Source organism: Euleptes europaea, chromosome 20, assembly GCF_029931775.1.
Source record: "Euleptes europaea isolate rEulEur1 chromosome 20, rEulEur1.hap1, whole genome shotgun sequence".
In the NCBI taxonomy this organism is placed as follows: Eukaryota; Metazoa; Chordata; class Lepidosauria; order Squamata; family Sphaerodactylidae; genus Euleptes; species Euleptes europaea.
The window spans coordinates 5,426,381-5,447,263 of record NC_079331.1 but is presented as its reverse complement, the minus strand read 5'-3'; the positions used below and the strand labels follow the sequence as shown (position 1 = coordinate 5,447,263).

At 48.6% G+C, this 20,883-nt stretch overlaps 1 protein-coding gene across 1 annotated transcript in view; it reads right to left on the bottom strand.

Moving 5' to 3' along the window:
* Positions 1-20,883, bottom strand: part of CCDC33 (coiled-coil domain containing 33) — a 116,367-nt gene that overhangs the window by 9,602 nt on the left and 85,882 nt on the right. Inside the window, 6 exon segments of the mRNA XM_056866046.1 lie at positions 51-139; positions 1,098-1,293; positions 6,307-6,334; positions 6,734-6,800; positions 8,448-8,506; positions 11,252-11,285. Coding sequence (XP_056722024.1) covers positions 51-139; positions 1,098-1,293; positions 6,307-6,334; positions 6,734-6,800; positions 8,448-8,506; positions 11,252-11,285 — 473 coding nt within the window.

The window sequence follows — 20,883 nt, the reverse complement described above, 5'->3', positions numbered from 1 at the left end:
GGTATGGTGGTCTCAGAGGCGCTTCCAAGGAACACGAAGAGAGGGCTTACCCGGATAAGTTCATTCTGCAGCCGTTGCACCCGGTCCTTCATCTTTGCCATCTCCCGAGCTCCGGAAGACAGTTTTTCCTTGAGACCCACTATGGGGGAAAAGAGGCAGATCCCACCAAGTCAGGCTATAGTTCTGCCTAACGGTGGATGTTCTCTTCTGATGGGACTCAACAGGCTTCCTGACTGAAATGCCCGTTCCGAATTTTAAGGGAGGAGGCAGCAAGGTGGAAATTGGTCAGAACAGGGAATCTAAAGGACCGAGTTGGGATTGTGCCAAAATGGACCTTTGTACTAACCTCGCTGGTTAGTATTTGGAGGGAAGACCACCAAGCAAAAAACCAGAGGCAGGCAATGGCAAACCATCTCTGTTAGTCTCTTGCCTTGCTATGCAGAGGCAGGCAACGGCAAACCACCTCTGTTAGTCTCTTGCTTTGAAAACCCCATAAGAGGTTTCCATAAGTTGGCTGCGACTTGACGGCACTTTACACACACACAGTGTCCTCAAGTCATAGCTGACTTACGCTGCTTTGCCATTGGCTTCCTCTGCAGCAGCTTCCTTGGTAGTCTCCCTTCCAAGTACCGACCCTGCTTACCTTCCGAGATCGGACAAGGTCAGGCTATACCATGTCGCCTTCCCTCTTTCTAAAACGGGCTTTTACCCAAAGTCTGCCAAATCCCTCCTGAACTATTCTGAAGACCCTGCGTTATTTCTACCCAGGTTCCATACACTCTGTGGTCCTCCATCATCAACGCTCCAACCTGTAGGACATCTTTTCTTTCCCTTGCACACCCCACCCTGCCTTTAGGGGAGGGGCCGTGGCTCAGTGATAGAGCATCTGCTTGGCATGCAGAAGGTCCCAGGTTCAATCCCCGGCATCTCCAGGTAAAGGGACCGGGCAAGTAGGTGATGTGAAAGACCTCTGCCTGAGACCCTGGAGAGCCGCTGCCGGTCTGAGTAGACAATACTGACTTTGATGGACCAAGGGCCTGATTCAGTAGAAGGCAGCTTCACTTGTTCATGTGTTAACAGAGTAGCCATTCTCTTACTTATCCTGTCTACTATCTCCGCCCTGGTCATGACATCGAGGTCCATGTCTTCCAACAAGACGCGCCCCACATCTTCATGCATCGAGAGGTTCTGCCGCAGCGCGCTGTTCTCCGCCTCCAAGTTGGCAATCTGTCGGCGCAGGGAGAGGATATCGTCTGCCATTCTCTGGATGGCGGTGCGGAAGGTCTCTGTCTCCTACAAGGCAGGGGGAGTGGGGAGGGGGGAGAGAGAGAAAAGGGTCACGGAGTTGACAAAGAGGCCCCTGATGAGAAGATGGCCTTGTCTCATACTGAAACACAGGGACAAATAACATGTCTGGAATTCTACCCACAGAGCTCTATCTTGCTGTGATGCTTGACTCTTAGGGACCCGCAGATGGCCGCCTTTGCATGAACAGTAGGGCATCGTCCTGGAGCAAGCGCGGAAATTAATTTTTGTTGTATTATGCCTAATAAGCATACTAAAGAACAATTACAAGCATACCTCAGAGATATTGCGGGTTTGATTCTAGACCACTGCAATAAAAGCTAATATGACAATAAAGCGAATCATAGAGTTGGAAGGGACCACCAGGGTCATCTAGTCCAACCCCCTGCACAATGCAGGAAATTCACAACCACCCCATGACCCCATAAGATGGCCAAGGTGCCCTCCCTCTCATCATCTGCCTAAGGTCATGGAATCAGCCTTTCTGTCAGATGGCCATCCAGCCTCTGCTTAAAAACTTCCAGGGAAGGAGAGCTTACCACCTCCCGAGGAAGCCAGTTCCACGGAGGAACCGCTCTGTTAGAAAAGTGTGCAATAGCATTATGTCTTAAAAAACGCCAAAATTTAGTGCAATAATAATGAAAAAGTTGTAATATTGTGGGATATGACACAGAGACATGATGTGAACACGCGCTGTTGGGAAAATGGCACCGATAGACTTGCTCAAAAACGCAATATCTGTGGAGCGCAATTAAGCGAAGCGCAATAAAACAAGGCATGGCTGTAGTGTTTTTGGAGCCAGGCTGAACAACACAAAGCTGCCTTATACCGAATCGGACCATTGGTACATCAAGGTCAGTCCTGCCTGTTCAGAACCAACCACTCAAAGCTCCATCCCGGACCAGCGAAACCCAATAAAGCACCTGCCTAACTGAAGAAGGGATGGCTGATAAAGGCTAGGGGGAGCGGCAGAGGCAGTCATGGCAAAGGGGACGCCACTCTTTCAGTTTGCTCGGAGGGGCCCTGGAGGGGGATTGGCCATGAAGCAACTCTCTCTCTGCCAAAACCGCTGACCTCACGGTTCCCGGCCTCGCCATGGCCTTCCGGAAGAATGTCAGGAGATAAGCGGGGCATGTTTGTTTATCGGCTGAGCAGGCACTTGCCCGGGACTTTTGAGGAAGGGGGTGTGCTTCCTAGCGATGGAGACGGGCTGCCGCTGATCCGCTGCCCACCCTGGCAGTGGCGTCACGATCCCCAAATCCTTGCCTGCTGTTTGCTGCAGAAGCATCAGGCCAGAAGGTATCATTCTTCTAAGCAGAGTAATATTAGCTCAGGATGGGTATCCGGACGATGCACTGCAGAAACCCCAAGGAATGTGGAAGGGTATGGGATTTCTGGAGGACCCTGGCCTACACCGCCATGAATTTATTTAGTTTTCCAAACTTCTCTTTCTCTTAAACTGCAGTTCCAGGGAGGGGCTGTGGCTCAGTGGTAGAGCATCTGCTTGGCACTGACTCAGAAGGTCCCAGGTTCAATCCCTGGCATCTCCAGTTAAAGGGACTAGCTAAAGGGACTAGGCAAGTAGATGATATGAAAGACAAGCGAAGTAGGTGATGTGAAAGACCTCTGCCTGAGACCCTGGAGAGCCAGTCTTAGACAATACTGACTTGGATGGACCAAGGGTCTGATTCAGTATAAGGCAGCTTCATGCATTCATGTGTTCAAACTGGAGAACAGACACTAAAAATACCTTGTTGCTTGCCCTCAGGGATCTTTTTTTATTTTTATTTTTTGTTATCATGGCCCAGCTGACTTACGGCAACCCCATATGGTTTTCAAGGCAAGAAACATTCAGGGCTTGGTTTGCCATTCCCTGTCTCTGTGTAGTGACTGTGATATTCCTTGGTGGTCTCCCATCCATATACTAGCCAGGGCCAACTCTGTTTAGCTTCTGAGATTTAATGATGTCAGCTAGCCTGGGCTATCCAGGTCAAGGCCTGATTCACATAGGGTTGGCAGTCTCCAGGTAGGGCCTGGAGATTTTCCAGAATTACAGCAATCTCCAGCCTACAGCGATAGAATCATAGAAGGATAATAGAATCATAAAGTTGGAAGGCATCACAAGGGTCATCTAGTCCACCCCCTGCACAATGCAGGAAATTCACAACTACCCCCCCCACACACAAACACACAGTGACCCCTACTCCATGCCCAGAAGATGGCCAAGATGCCCTCCCTCTCATCATCTGCCTAAGGTCACAGAATCAGCCTTGCTGACAGATGGCCATCTAGCCTCTGCTTAAAAACCTCCAGGGAAGGAGACCTCGCCACCTCCCGAGGAAGCCTGTCCCACTGAGGAACCGCTCTAACTGTTAGAAAGTTCTTCCTAATGTCTAGACGGAAACTCTTTTGATTTAATTTCAACCAGCTGGTTCTGGTCCCACCTTCTGGGGCACCTTCCTCTATAGGACAGCCCTTCAAGTCCTTGAAGATGGTCATCATATCCTCTCTCAGTCTTTTCTTCAGGCAAGGGATCAGTCCCCCCTGGAGAAAATGGCTGCTCTGGAGGGAGGACATTGTACCCCACTTGAGGTCCCTGTCCTCCCCAGGCTCCACCCCCAAATCTCCAGGAATTTCCCAACCCAGAGTTGGCAACACTAGAGTCAGCAGCTGGAGAACGCCCTGGGCTCTCTATTCCGAGCCTAACCCCTGGCCAGCCAAACGTAACAAACACCTGCCCGATTGTAACAGGCAGACCTGATAAAGGCTAGAGAGAGAAGGAAGGGACCTCGTGGGAGGAAGAGGGGGGGGCTCCTTGCTTCGGGAGATGCTGCCGCAGCTTGGCGCAGGGGCCTTGGGGAGGGCTGGCCGTGACGGCGCTCTCCCTGTGCCAAACGGCTGGTCTCACGGGTCCCTGGCCTTGCCTCGGCCGCTGAGAGTGTCAGGAGATTAGCCTGGTATGTTTGTTTATGGGCTGAGCCTGGAATTTATGAACCGAGCAGGGCGGAGGAAGATTGCTGTGTTTGACGGCGGCGGCATCCTGCGTCGATAACCGGGCACAGCAGCTGCGTCCCAACGCTAGAATCCCCCGCCTGCAGTTTACTGCAAAAGCGTAGAAGACGAAGAGCTTGTTCCTCTAGATCTATGAAGGAGAGGCCTATCAATGGCCCCTAGCCACAGTAATAGGGTTGCCAACCTCCGGGTACTAGCTGGAGATCTCCCGCTATTGCAACTGATCTCCAGCCAATAGAGATCAGTTCCCCTGGAGGAAATGGCCGCTTTGGCAATTGGATTCTGTGGCATTGAAGTCCCTCCCCTCCCCAAACCCTGCTCTCCTTAGGCTCTGCCCCCAAAATCTCCAGGTATGTCTTAGTCCGGAGCTGGCAACCCTATACAGTAACAAAAGGGAACGTGTGCATTCACAGCCAACGAAGTTCTGAATACTAGTCCTAGGAGGCACCGTCAGGGGGATGCCGGTCTCTGGGCGAAAACGCACAGTCGATTTATCCTCCTTTAATCCCTGTTTTAGCCAGGATTGAATGCACATTAGGCGAAACGCATGCATTCGATCCCGGCTGAATCCTGGCTGAAACAGGGATTAAAGGAGGATAAAGCGACCATGCGTTTTCACCCTCTATGCCCTGTCTGTTGGCCCTGCAGGACAACTGGTTGGTTGCTAGGCCATGCTTAGCAAGTGGTGAGGTGGGAACATGGGAGACACTGGTGGCGCGTGCGCCGTGACATCACTTCCGAGGGAAACCGGAAGGGATGTCACGCCGGTCTAGGAATCTCCAGAAACGCTACAGTTGACATAGAGTTTCCAGAAGTTACTAGAGTGAAATCACACTGCACTCAACACCAGTAGTTTTTAATCATTTTCTCCCACTACTGCTTGGAGCGTTGGGGGGGCAGCAAAGGGTGCCGGCGGAGTGTCTGGTCAACCCTATTAGCCACTGTGTGAAATGGGATGCTGGACTAAACCACTGGTCTGATTCAGGAGGGCTCTTCTTGTGTTCTTCTGACAGCCAGTTCTATGATCTCACCAGTACTGGCTGTTATTCTATGCTGAATACCTTTCTGGTTTCGGCATGCTCAGCCATCGGTCCCTCTCTTATACCGAGCCATGGACTGATTTCCAAAAATTGCCGTGATTTCTACAAGTCTTACAATAACGGATTTGAAAGCATTGGCTTCCTTTGTGAGCAAACTGAATCCTTCCTGTCTTCCCAGTATTTTTTTCTCACATCTGAACATCGGGATTTTTATGAACTGCCGCCAATCCATAAGGGAAAAACCCACCGGGGGAGTGGGGTGGGGGGAATCACCTACACAGTCCGGTTGTGCAAGACATTTCTGTAAATTTGCTACAGAGGGCAGCATTCTGCTTCAAATGCAAAATTAATCTTTTTACGCTTTTCCTGTCGTTGCGCTTCCTGCAACGAGTTTCGGGACACATGCAAAATTATTCTGATGTAAGCCCCTTAGGTTTGGTGGACTCTCACATACAGATTTGCTAGGAACAATCAAAACAATTCTATCTAGGAATCAATGAAAAACAGCTCAGGTGAAATAAGGTGTGGCAATCATCTACAAGCATCACAGCAAGAAGAAGAAGAAGAAGACGACGACAACGACAACGACGACAACTTGGTTTTTATATGCCGACTTTCTCTACCACTTAAGGGAGAATCAAAGTGGTTTACAATCACCTTTCCTCCCCGCCCCACAACAGACACCCTGTGAGGCAGGTGGGGCTGAGAGAGCTGTGACTAGCCCAAGGTCACCCAGTTGGCTTCGTGTGTAGGAGCGGGGAAACAAATCCAATTCACCAGATTAGCCTCCACTACTCATGTGGAGCAGTGGGGACTCAAACCCGGTTCTCCAGATCAGACTCCACCGCTCCAAACCACCGCTCTTAACCACTACCCCACGCACAAGCTATACTATCCTATACTCTGCCACCCCTCATTCAGATTTTTTAAGAAAAAGCAAATTTCTCACCACATCTGGGATTTCCTGGATGACAGACCTACGAAATACAAAACAGTGCGTCAGTATAAAGACAACTCTTCCCGCCATCCCTTTGGATAATATTTTACCCCCCAACTCATAAGCCTCCTTGTGAAATCTGTGCAGAAATTGAGTGTTTTGCAACAGATGCATTTGGGGGTCACAAAATTCACCCCTTGTCATCTCAGCCCTAACAAACAGACATTGGAAAAGTGAGAAAAATGCATTCGGGTTGAAACCCATTTCTTCCAATGGGATCAGGGAAGACAGCTAAGTTGAACTAAGGAGTGTTCAAGCTGACGTTGCCTCATTCAGGACTGCAAGAGGCGGGGGCAACTTCAGGATGGTGTAGGAGGAAAGGACCCAGAAAATTTGGGGTGCCATAGGAACGGCAGATCCTCTGTGAGGTTGGACGCACCTGGTATAGAGCTGCTTGTCCGGCAAAATCCCGGCCACAGCATCATGGGAAGGGAAGCCGTTCTCGTCTTTGTGCAGCTAGGAGAGAAGGAAGCCGGTCACCACAGAGCATGTGCAAGCGGTCATAGTGCGCCCCACTGGTTCTCATTTCATCATTCAGGGTGTTCCCAAGATCCACAATAAGCCTGTTCTCTGGGCCCTCCCCCTCCCCACAACAGACACCCTGTGAGGTCGGTGGGGCTGAGAGAGCTGTGACTAGCCCAAGGTCACCCAGCTGGCTTCATGAGGAGTGGGGAAACCAGCCCGGTTCTCCAGATTAGCCTCCGCCGCTCCTGTGGAGGAGTGGGGGAATCAAACCCGGTTCTACAGATCAGACTCCACCGCCCCAAACCACTGCTCTTAACCACTACACCACTCTGCCAATGCACCACGCCCACCCCACCTGCCCACCATCTAGTCAGAGGAGTGCCGCCGGGAAGGAAAGTCAGCCAGACTCTAAACTTACAAAGGCAGCCTGCAACGTGGGCAGGGAAACCAGTAACCGATGTGAATTCGTATGCATGCAAAAGAAGCCGGCAAACCGCCTGGGCAGGGAAGACTTTGCCAGTTAAACGATCCGTCCAGCTCAAGGCACAGAAAAGCCAAGTGCGAACAAAAGGAGGCCGGACGGACCCTCTCCAATTCCTGCTCTTGGAGCCCCGGCTACTTACGGTCGAGGAGAAGGGCCGGTAGTACAAAGTCATCTGGAACTTTGTAGGGATGCTCTAGCCAGGGCAGAAGAACCGCCAGGACCGAGAGTCCAGATGTGGCGGCACTCTGCCCCAAGGTGGGTGGAGACTGGGTTAAGGAAGCCTCCTTGTTGCCGGGTACCTGTCACTTCAAACAGCAACCTCCAGAGGATGGTGCAAGCGCCCGAACCGCAAAGCAAACAGGCATCCCCACCCACCCGTCCTCTCTCTCTCTCTCTCTCAAGAGACAAGGGGGCTGTTCAAAGGTCAGGCCCCAAAAAGACTCCGGCATGCACCGCGCCCACCCCACCTGCCCACCATCTAGTCAGAGAAGTGCCGCCGGAGAGGAAAGTCAGCCAGACTCTAAACTTACAAAGGCAGCCTGCAGCATGGGCAGGGAAACCAGAATCCTCCTGTGGGCAGGGCAGCCCGGGTGTTTGCAGACAACGCCCGCTCGCGGCTCACCTTGGTAGCTGCTGTTGCTACAACAAAGGTGGTTTTTTTTAAAAAGCAATCGGGATCTTTCATCCCAGAGCGCAGTGATGGAAAAGCAATGCCTGATGATTTTTTTAAAAAAAGATGTTAAAGGTAAAGATGCTCTGGCAGGATGAGGAAAAGACCGGAAATAGCATGGCGTGTATGGAGAGGAGGCCGTGGCTCAGTGATAGAGCATCTTCGGGGCGTCCACACGGTCCCAGGTCCAATCCCCAGCATCTCCAGTAAGAATTAGGCTGTAGGTGATGTGAAGAACCTCAGCCTGAAACCCTGGAGAGCTGCTGCCAGTCTGCAACGAGCCCCAGGTCACCCAGCAGGCTTCGTGTGTCGGAGTGGGGAAACCAACAACCCGGTTCACCCGATTAGCCTCCGCCGCTCATGTGGAGGAGTGGGGAATCGAACCCGGTTCTCCAGATCAGGGTCCGCCGCTCCGAACCACCGCTCTTAACCACTACACCACAAGGCAGAGATCTTGTGAGTAGGAGAGGGTACTCACCACCAATAGGTCGGTCAGGGGTCTCTTGCGTTCAGGTATGATTATGGTGCTCTGAAAACAATGAAATACAGCTCTGCTATCCTTTCCTTTCTGAAACATGCTCTGTTGAAGAGCTCTATGCACAAACAAGGTCTAGAAAGAAACCCACATCTTGTATGCAGATGCAGGACTTCAGAGAGGCCCTTTTAAGTAGGGTTGCCAACTGCCAGGTACTGCTGGAAAAACAAGGCACTTGGTACTAACGGGAAGTTGGAGGAAGAAAAGTACCAAAAACAACGTAAATGCAAACACAGTTTAGTGCAATAAACAAGTGCAAAATAACACAAACAACAGACACAACAGACTCCTCGAGAGCAACGTACTATCTTCTTTATTGTTGTGTCTGTTGTTTGTGTTATTTTGCACTTGTTTATTGCACTAAACTGTGTTTGCATTTACGTTGTTTTTGGTACTTTTCTTCCTCCAACTGCCAGGTACTAGCTGGAGATCTCCTGCTATTACAACTGATCTCCAGCTGATCGAGATCAGTTCCCATGGAGAAAACAGCTGCTTTGGCAATTGGACTCTATGGCATTGAAGTCCCTCCTCTCCCCTAACCCACCCCAAACCCCACCCTCCTCTGGCTCCACCCCAAAACCCTCCCGCCGGTAGCGAAGAGGGACCTAGCCACCCTACTTTTAAGGTCTAACATATCAATGTAGACTTTTATAATTCTCCCGATCTCCAGCTTAGTTCTAAGTCTGCAATATCTTCTGACCTTGAGGAGATTTTCTTTTGTCCTGATATACAAGGTATCCGTGGATATAGGTGTTCACAGTGATTACCGAGAGTGGGCCCTTTGTACCTTCCCACTAATGCCCGTTGGCAGGATTTGTGCAATGCTGAATTGATCTGGGGATTAGGTCCACTCGCTGCTCGATACCGGGACAACAAGCCCCAGCACCCCGGATAAGCTGCAAAGCGCCTGCAGACGTCAAACCGGCAGGCCCCTGTCTTCATTAACTGCCCAGACACATCTGCTCGCTCACCCAACACTGCTTAGCTTTTCTGGCTCCCAGACAGATATTTTCCAACCCAGTGCTCTCAAACGATTACTTGTTTGTAAAAAAAACCTCTGGGGGAACAAAATGCCATTTTTATCCTCACAACAACTCTGTGAGGTTGGTTAGTCTAAGACTGTGTGACTGGCCCAAGCGAGCATCCATGGCAGGGTGGGGATTTGAACCTGGGTTTACCCAGATCCTAGTCCGAGACTTTAACCACTATACCACGCTGGCTCTCTAGAAAGGTATTTGGGGGCATTTATTTACAACATTTGCACCCCACCTTCACATGAACACATGAAGCTGCCTTATACTGAATCAGACCCTGGGTCCATCAAAGTCAGTATTGTCTACTCAAACCGGCAGCGGCTCTCCAGGGTCTTAGGCAGAGGTCTTTCCCATCACCTACTTGCCTGGTCCTTTTAACTGGAGATGCCGGAGATTGAACCTGGGACCTTCTGCACGCCAAGCAGATGCTCTACCACTGAGCCACGGCCCCTCCCAATCAGCATTGTCTACTCAGGCTGGCAACAGCTCTCCGGGGTCTCAGGCAGAGGTCTTTCACATCACCTACTACCTGATCCTGTGTAACGGGAGATGCCGGGGATTGAACCTGAGACCTTCTGCATGCCAACCAGATGCCAACCAGATGCTCAACCCTCCCAATCAGCATTGTCTACTAAGACATGGAAGACATGAAGCTGCCTTATACTGAATCAGACCCTTGGTCCTTCAACGTCAGTAATGTCTACTCAGCCCGGCAGCAGCTCTCCAGGGTCTCAGGCAGGGGTCTTTCCCATCACCTACTCGCCTAGTCCCTTTAAGTGGAGATGCTGGGGAGTGACCCTGGGACCTTCTGCATGCCAAGCAGGTGCTCTACCACTGAGCCACGGCCCCTACCCTTCCTTTCCATACACAGCATCTCACAACCAGCGTGAATCTAAACTACGCACGGCTGAAATCCAACCAATGCCAAACAAACAAACACACACACACCCCAGCTCTTTCTTTGCTCGGGCTTTGACGCTTTCATTGATGCAAAGATTCCCCCCCCCCCGCCCCAAACTCAGTCTCACAAACTGCCAGAGGGGATCAAAGAACAGAGCGCAAGCAGATGCCAAGCGGACTAACGGGAGTAAAATGTATTAAAACGCCACATCAGAGAATCTAAAATCCCTGTACGGGCGTGCCTTAAAACAACAGCAAGCAAGTAGAAAAGGCAAAGGCCTCAGATCCACTTTGTAGCTATAAAGAATGTTTTTTTTAAAAAAAGAAAAAAAAAACCAGTGATACTAAAAACGCCTTTTGTATTTCATGTGTCTCGCAGTTCTGATAGAGCATCTGCTTGAAGATTTGAAGGAGGCAGCAAATGAAAGAGGACCTGATGGGCGAAATGCACATTGGTTGTTTTTTTTTGGGGGGGGGGATTCTGAGGAAGGACACTGCAGGGAAGGAAGGGAGCGATCCTAAGCAGGCCTACCCTGAAGTAAGTCCCATTTAATTCAGCAGGGCTTATTCTAAGGAAAGGGTTTTTAGGACGGTGGCCGAAGTCTCGGGAACATCCGCACCAGATGAACAAGATCAGAGTGGAGGTTCCTGCTTTGTTACAGGTATTTAAAGCAGGGTGTGGCCCAATAAAGAAGAAAATAGGTATTTAAAGGTATTTAAAGCAGGGTGTGGCCCAATAAAGAAGAAGAAGAAGAAGAAGAAGAAGAAGAAGAAGAAGAGGAGTAGGAGGAGTAGGAGGAGTAGGAGGAGGAGTTGGTTTTTATATGCTGACTTTCTCTACCACTTAAGGAAGAATCAAACCGGCTCACAATCACCTTCCCTTCCCCTCCCCACAACAGACACCCTGCGAGGTAGGTGGGGCTGAGAGAGCTGTGACTAGCCCAAGGTCACCCTTCTGGCTTCATGTGGAGGAGTGGGGAAACCAACCCGGTTCACCAGATTAGCATCCGCCGCACATGTGGAGGAGCGGGGAATCGAACCCGGTTCTCCAGATCAGACTCCACCGCTCCCAACCACCGCTTTTAACCACTACACCACGCTGTGCAATTGTTATTTTCTATATTTTACTGTGGATTTCCTCTCCCCGCCCCAGATGACAGCAGGCCCATTTTAAACTCGGGAAAGGCCGGGGTACGGATCTCTCTGTAAAGAAACTACTAAAAAAAGAAAGAAAGAAACCGTTTCAAAGATTCATCCCCCTTTCAAACTACATTTAACTCTTTGAAAAAGACGAAGAAAAAAGTATCCTCCTGTCTGTCTCCAGGTACCCAGACAGGGAGGCAAAACGTAGGTTATCTGGCAGGCCTTTCCTCCAGCATCCCACCCTTTCAACAATGTCTGCCATTTTTATCAGCGTCTCCCGGATGAAACACAGGCGAGGAAGCTGAAAACTGTAATTACAGCGAGGGATGTTTAAAGCGTTGCATTTCCTGGCCGCCTGAGGTTTATTTTGATTTTTTTTTGGGGGGGGGAATAAAAGAAATATAATTTTACAGTTCTCACAGCTCTCTCTCTCTCCTTTAGTAATCGCACATGCCTTTCATATCGCAGCAGCAGGGATTCCCCCCCCTTCTTCTTCTCTCTCTCCATATATTTATATTTGGCCTCCCCTCCCTATTTATTTTACAAATGGCTCGGAGGCTCTTTGATGCCTGCGATTAGTTTCAAATGGTAGGATCTATTAATCTTTCTGTGTCTGGAGAAATGCGGGCAGCAGCAAAAACTGTTTTACATGGTCCCATGAGTCCTCCCACTCCACCCCACCCTGGTAGGGATCTGTGCAGCATGTAGCAAACAAGCGATTCTCAGATCGCTTCTGTGGTTGCATATCAGGGGCAATAGAGACGACAAATCACGTCTTTCTATTCTGTGATCAATGGTTTGCACCCAGGTCTATCTGGATTGCTCCTATTTTATCGAAATATCGGCTTCCCGTTGAGCCATGGGTGGTATCGCTATTACCGGCAGGCTCTGACCCAGAGATAACTGGATGTGTTGCAAAATATCTGGCAACAGCAGTTTCTTTAAATTTATGTTAAAATAATTTTATTGCCGATTACCTACCAATTGGGTGGGTCTATGTATTTATTTTCTTATGTGCTAACTGGAGGTATTATCTATTTCATTGTTTGTATTTGCAATGTTATAATGCTTTAAGTCTTTTAAGATTTTATCACATTTTAATGTTGTCAGGTTCTCCAGCCAACCTGGCCAATTCCCCAAAAGTCACTCGCTCAGACAGCCAAGTCGGAAGCAGGTAAACTTTATCGTAGAAGCATCAGGTCAAGCTAAGGCAACTTGCAGTTTCAAAGCTGCTAATGTTTTATCTTTTATGTATTCTTCATGCGCAAGATCTTTGGTCGTCTCAGCTTAATAATAAAGGAAAGGCGTAGCAAAGTGGGAATGCAGGAATAAACAGAGTTTAGAAGCATTTTGTGTTTCTAATGCTCGTTCCATGCCGGAGGTGGGGGAGGGATATTGGAATGGTTGTCAGCCTAGTAATTTTAAATATTAAGGTTTATGTCCACCTCAATGTCCTTAAGGTTATACCTGCATCCATGGATTGTTTTATATAGGGCTGAGCAGGATATTTATTTTTTATTAGCATATTAGCCATGGAAGCGAGACCAAAAAATGCCACAAATGAAACTCAGTCCATTCTAAATATAAGAAGCCAGCAAGAGAGTAAAACCAAACAAGAGTCCTTTAAAATATCCCACCAAGAAAAAAAGATCAGAATGCAATCAACTGGCAAATGCTCATTCAGGTTTGCCTGAACACTTGGGAAAGGAAAAGCATTTATCATCCTTTCTAAATCAGCAGTTTTTCAACTTTTTCGAACTGCTAAATTCGAGTCCAGTAACGCCTTAGAGACCAACAAGATTTTTCGAAAAATCTTGTTGGTCTGTAAGGTGCTACTGGACTCGAATCCAGCTCTTCTCCGGCAGACCAATTTGGCTACCCTCTGAAGCAAACTTTCTGAAGTTAGGCTCACTTCTAAACGTACTCTACTTCTGGGGACCCAATTGTCATGTGAACACCGTGCTATTTTCTCCCTCTCCGACATGTCACACAAGGATCTCATATCAGTTAACACACTGAGCAAGGATCTATATGATTTTTCAATTTTAGCATATATGGTCCAGATGGCCCAGGCTAGCCCAATTTCCTCAGATCTCAGAACTAGCGTGGTGTAGTGGTTAAGAGCGGCGGTTTGGAGCAGTGGACTCTGATCTGGACAACCGGGTTTGATTCCCCACTCCTCCACAGGAGCGGCAGAGGCTAATCTGGTGAACTGGATTTCTTTCCCCACTCTTACCCATGAAGCCAACTGGGTGATCTTGGACTAGTCCCACTCTCTCAGCCCCACCTACCTCACAGGGTGTCTGTTGTGGGGAGAGGAAGGTGGTTGAAAGCCAGTTTGAATCTCCCTTAAGTGGCAGAGAAAGTCGGCATATAAAAACCAACTCTTCTTCTTCTTCTAAGCAGGGTCAGCCCTGGTTAGGACTTGGATGGGAGACCACCAAGGAAGCCCCGGGTCGGTACGCAGAGGCAGGCAATGGCAAACCACCTCCGAACGTCTCTTGCCTTGAAAACCCTAGGGGGTCACCCTAAGTTGGCTATGACTTGACGGCGCTTTCTACCACCACTATGTCATATACAATATCACTGGGTTACAGGCTGCATTTGATTCATGGCCATTTTGCACATGAGTCAGGGGTAAACCCAAATGTGCTATCGCGCTTATGTTGTAGCTCTTCGGCTAACACTGATGTGGCACACAATGTTGCGAGGACATAAGGAGAGCCACCATTTCTCCACCCTAACAGAGTCTTCAAAAGCCAGCAGACATGGACTGAACTACATTGGGGTTTCTGTCGTTCTTGTGCATTGTTCCGATCGATACGTTGACATTTCGCTCAGAGCGAGAAATGGGTCAGCCGTGAAACAGCATGCAGCCAATGCATGAGCAATATCGTGGATTTGCACCACCAGGTTTCCTCAGTGGCTCGCTACGGCAGATGAGAGCCAGCGTGGTGTAGTGGTTAGGAGCAGCGTACTCTAATCTGTGGAACCGGGTTCGATTCCCCACTCCTCCACATGAAGCCTGCTGGGAACTTTGGGCTAGTCACAGTTCTCTGAACTCTCTCAGCCCCACCTACTTCACAGGTTGTCTGTGTGGGGAGGGGAAGGGAAGGCAATTGTAAGCTGGTCTGATTCTCCTTAAAAGGAAGAGAAAATCGGCATATAAAAACCTCTTCATCATCATCTTCTTCTTCATCTTCTTCATCATCATCTTCTTCTTTGTCTTCTTCTTTGTCTTCTTTATCTTCTTCATTATCTTCTTCTTCATCATTATCTTCTTCATCATCATCATCTTCTTGTTCATCATCAGCATCATCATCTTCTTCTTCTGTCTCCCCAGTCAGGGAGGGATCCATACCATGGGCATTTCTGGAGATCTCTGAACATTTCTTTGAAAGTTTTTTTTTAAAAAGTGTGCGTGGGGGAAATGCCAAGAATTACGCATGCCAATTTTAATGAAAGAACTGGCCCACAGTCTGGTTTGAAGGCATGCTAATCAACCCAGGCCTGTATTCATTTCGAGACAGGGATGCGGCAGCTCACACAGAAGGTAAAGCTCAACAGAACAGCCCCACGAGAATTCAAACATCAATGCTTCTGGGAATAATGAAGATATCAGCGGAGGGGGAAGAACAACTTATGGAAATGCCCCCTTAACAATGCCATACAAGAGACCAACACAGGAAGATTACGACAAAACAGGAAATCACTGACACAGGGTTATCGCTGCGTCCACAGCTGTTACTGGTAACAAATGGGAGAATCTCACCTGCCAACAGCTGTCAAGATGAAAACCCGGGAGTCACAGGCTAAGCAAGCAAATGGAAAGCATATAGTAAGGTGTAAGATCAAGAAGGCTGTTTCCTGAAATTTATACCCCACCTTTCTGCCCTCCTCTGGGCCACCAACAGAACTAACAGAAAGAAGGAGGAGGAGGAGGAGGCAGCTTTTATATGCCGACTTTCTCTACCAGCTTCCAGTCACCTTCCCTTCTCCTCCCCACAGCAGACACCCTGTGAGGTAGGTTGGGGCTGAGAGAGCTCTAAGAGAGCTGTGACTAGCCCAAGGTCACCCAGCTGGCTTCATGTGTAGGAGTGGGGAAACCAACCCAGTTCACCAGATTAGCCTCCGCCGCTCATGTGGAGGAGAATCAAACCCGGTTCGCCAGATTAAAGTCCACTGTTCCAAACCACTGCTCTTAACAATTACACATACATACTAAAAAAACCCACTTTGAATACCATTACAAAGCAAATAAAACGCATCATTCAAACAGTTATAAACCAAAGCTAAAATACACATAAAGGTAAAGGTAGTTCCCTGTGCAAGCACCGGGTCATTCCTGACCCATGGGGTAACATCACATCCCGATGTTTACTAGGCAGACTTTGTTTTATGGGGTGGTTTGCCAGTAGTCTTCCCCAGTCATCTTCCCTTTACCCCCAGCAAGCTGGGGTACTCGTTTTACCAACCTCGGAAGGATGGAAGGCTGAGTCAACCTTGAGCTGGCGACCTGAAACCGACTTCCATCGGGATTGAACTCAGGCTGTGAGCAGAGCTTGGACTGCCATACTGCAGCTTACCACTCTGAGCCACGGGGCTCAGTTCATATACACGAAATAAAAACCACAATTACAACATGGTGCAGGAAGAAGGGACACTAAACACAAAAAGGTCTTTGCCTGCTGGCAGAAGATGGTGACAGAAGGGGATAGATGACTCTCTCCGGGTACACAAATAAGTCTCCTTGTGTGTGTGTGTGTGGGGGGGACTCCTTTACTATTTATCTTACTTAACTTTCCCCTTTTTACACCTAGCGCCAGCGTGGTGTAGTCGGTGGTTTGGAGCGGTGGACTCTGATCTAGAGAACCGGGTTTGATTCCCCCACTCCTCCTCGTGAGCGGCGGAGGCGAATCTGGTGAACTGGGTTGGTTTCCCCTCTCCTGCACATGAAGCCAGCTGGGTGAGCTTGGGCTACTCACAGCTCTCTCAGCCCCACCTCCCTCACAGGGTGTCTTCTGTTGTGGGGAGGGGAAGGGAAGGTGATGGTAAGCTGGTTTGAGTCTCTGGTGGTAGAGGAAGTCGGCATATAAAAACCAACTCCTCCTCCTCCTCCTCCTCCTCCTCCCTTCCTCCTCCTCCTCCTCTTCTTCTTCTTCTTCTTCTTCTTCTTCTTCTTCTTCTTCTTCTTCTTCTGTTGGTGTTTTTTAAAAAATTGGTGTTTTGGCAGGGACGCTGCAGATCACAAGCTTCGGGGACCTGGGGCCGGTGATGAGCGTGGCTTGTTATCTCTCCCCCCGTTACGACCGAATTGGAATGCCCTGGGTGTAGAGAAAGTCGTGCCGCAATTACGATCCTGCAATCAATGGGCATACATCGTAGATAATCAGAATGCACAAGCACAGCCGGACGGACTGATCACTCACTCCGGAGGGCTTGGATGTTCAGGGAAGAGCATCTATAAATCCTGCGCGTTCACGGCCTTTAATTACTAACACCATCTTGCTCTCTGCTCTTCTCCATGGAGATAACAACCGTAATTGCCCTGGGATGAAGGCCGACCATTAGACCTCATCCCAATGCCCTTTGCTTTAGCCACTGTCCCGGCTAGAATTGAATTAAGAGCTGGTTGAGGCCAGCTAAGGTTTCCTAGGTATGATTGCAGGCCCCCCCAACCCTCACCGTTGTTATATCTTAATCCATCTGCTTGCCTAGTTAAAACTTTTGACATCTAGAGGCGCCTAAGCCGTTTTGGGATAATTGGTTGTTATAACTTTAGGGCTATTTTAAATGCTGTTTTAATGGTTTTATTGATTAAATGGGTTACTACTCTCCTGTAAGCCGCTCTGGGCCCGGTCTCGGCCAGGGAGAGTGGGGTATTAAATTGAAGCAATAAATAAACAAACAATAATTTTAAAAAAATACTCCTGCTTTTGGCAAATCTAGCTTTCAGCCTCATGTGTAAGAGAACAAAATTCAGGTCAATTCAGGCCAAAAGTCAGCATGTGCAAAACGGGAGCTCTCTTTCTATATCTTACCGGCAGCTGACATCTCTTCTGACCTAGGGTTGTCAGTGTTCCTTTGCATAATGGGTTTTCCACACTACATCCTATATAAGAAGACACGTGAGGATAACCGGAGTCAGGAGTCATTCTGTGGTTGTCATGCTTACAGCAATCCTGCAAAGTAGCCATGGACAGGGGACTGGAAACTCAGGCTGAATGGTTTGCCTAAGGCTCGCCTTATGATCTTACGGCAGAAACCAAAGCCGAACCCCTACGCTACCCTAGGTCCATATCTTTACAGCGGTGAGCATTACAATGCACACCCCCTCTCCCCACCTCATGCCTCTTCTACTCAAGGGCATTATGAAGCAACCCGACTGAATCCCGTCAATCGAACCCTTCCGACCCGGTTGTGCTGCAGAGTGCATCTGCAAGGCCCGCACAGACATTGCCGAATCTCAGCAAATTCAAACCGAGGTTGCCTGAATCCTGGCAAACCTATACAGAGGTTGCTTATTTCAGAGGGTAGCCAAGATGGTCTGCATAAGAACAGCTAGATTCCAGTAGCACCTTAGAGACCAATAAGATTTTTGGCATATAAACTTTCGAGAGTCAATGCTCCCTTCAACTTAGGTTGCCGAATCCCAGCAGTTCTAGAGATTGCCAAACCCAGCAGAGCTACACAGAGGTTGCTTGTTTCAGAAGGTAGCCGTGTTGGTCTGGAGTAGAACAACTAGACCCAAGTCCAGTAGCGCTTTATAGGCCAACAAGATTTTTGCGGTATAAGCTTTCGAGAGTCTCTTTGTCAGAGGTTGCTGAATCCCAGTAGTTCTAGAGATTGCACAATCCCAGCAGATCTACATGGAGATTGGCAAACCCCCTTGCTATGAGCATTTGGATTATACAACTGTAGACTCTCTGATCTATAGCACGAGGTTAAAACGTCTGTAGGCTGGGAAGGAACAGAAGAGCTAACTTGAAACCTCCGCGGCAGTTCTTGCAAAGTCAGACTAATCATGCCTAATCAAACACCAATTTCATGGGTCAAACCCCCGACCTTGAAGATGGCTTCCGAATATCAGCGGGAGAAATGCAACCTTGAGAATTTCAACCGGAGCGAGCGGCTCCAACAGATTTCTGGAAGGTGTTAGGAATATAAACTCAGCCTCCTCCTTTTGGTGAACACACAGTCCTTTTGAATGACTGATACTAGCTCCATCCTTGCACCTACACGGTGTCAATGGCAATTAATTGTCCTTTATCTGATCACACCGGGGTGACCTCACCAGCTATTGGCTTTAATTTGCAGTAAAGGCATGGGTCTCGTACACAAGCCGAAAAAGGTGGGGAGGATAGAGACGAGATACTCGCTAAGAGATGACGGCGGTATATTATCCTGCGCATTTCTATTCAATTTGAGAGTTAATTGGATTGTATCGGAAAGCATTTAATCTCGGCTAATAGAGACACTCTCTCCTCCTTGCGCTCCCCTCCCTTTCCCCATTCAAAAGCAGTGATTTTAAGGGGGCGCAGAGATGGCCATCGCAGCTCTGCTACACGGTCCCATCTGCTGAAAGCAGATAGGCTATTGAAGAAGGAAATAAAAGATGCCGGATTATGCTGGTAAACGCTCTCTTCAGACAAGCAACTTCCCCCGGCTGGGTTTTTTTTCTCAGCCTGTGCCGCCAAGATAAGGGCAAAGAGAAGCCACTGTCCCCAAGACAGCAAAGAAGAAATTCTCGCGCTTGCTTTTCCTGCCGCTGCATCTCTCCACATCGCTCCTGTTCCTTTTTCTCAACTGGCCGACAACACAGGGCCACATGAAAGCCGCACGAAAGCTTCCCACAGCCTCTGGCCAAGCAAATTCAAAAGCACATGTGACAGGCAGAGAAATAAGCACATTAATACAAATCCAGCATTTAAGTAAGAACTACGAACAAGCCCAAAATGAATTAGATGGGGTCTAGGGTTGTTTTGCATCTTTGCAAATTTCTCTCCCTGTCAACAACTTTCCCAGCCTTTAGACAAATCTCAGGCAGTGAAAAATGAGAAAATAAGTGAGTTATGAAGCAAAGAACTGGTCAAAAGAAAAAACAGAGGGGTTATTTTTTGGTTCTGAAATCTCAACACCCGCTCTTTTAGCCCCCTTTGGCTCAGTTTTATAAAGCTGATAATTTGGTTCCAGTGGCTTTCGTGTTTATTTTCAAGGTGAGCGGGAAGCAGCGGAGACTCCTTGCTTATCAGAAATCCCTGCTCATAGAGCTATGAAATTCTATTATTCTCCCCCGTCTCCGATTACCGGTGTTGGTACAATTTTCTCGCTCAATCCTACCAGCCTTTTATGGAGCATCTATACATTTTAATGCGTGTATCTTGATGGATTTGCTTTGGTGACATAATATTGCTTGTCCGTTCATTTAAATCACAGAGATCAGTTCGTAATACAACTCCGGCACTTTCCCCGCATGCCGATGATAATATCGACTGGCCGTTCTGGTTAATGAAGCAAAAAATGTAAGTCAACTCTCCCCCAAGCCCTTCAACGTATTCTCACGCCCCATTGAGCAGAGCCAGAATATAACACCTTCACACGCCATATTCCACCAGCTCGGTCTGCTGTGGATCGGCCAGCGCTTCCTGCTTGGCTTCCAGTTCTAATTAGCTCAAAATAATTTCGGGCTCGTTAATGAGCGAGCTACAACGACGACTAATGAGCTTCTTTTCATCTGGGTTGTTAATTAGCGCTTCAAAAAGGTCTGTTTGGCTTACAGAATTAGCCGCAAAAATCACAGCACCAGTCAACCCTTCCATGACGAACGTGGCGAGGTTTTGTTCTGCTCGGCGCTGCTTCCAAACAATTATTGCACAACGTCTGAGTAGCGTCTACGATCCAGATCTTCTGCAGGTGCTCTGCAAAGACGGACATAAGCAGGAAAGCAGCTGCGCTTGCGAAGCCCACCATTAGGGAAGCGGCCACGGTTCAGCGGTAGAGCATCGGCTTGGCATGCAGAAGGTCCCAGGTTCAATCCCCGGCATCTCCAGCTAAAAGGCTGAAGGTGATGTGAAGGACACTAGAGAGCTGCTGCCAGTCAGAGTAGACAATACTGACTTTAATGGACCAATGACCTGATTCAGTTTAAGACGGGACTTCATGTGCTCATGTATTCACCATCCAATGGGTACAAGCCTAATGGCAAGCAGTGGTTTTAGGGATTGTGATTTTATGGTTTGTAAATATGTTTTATCTCTATTTATGGATTGCTTTGTTGAATGTTGTGAGCTGCCCCGAG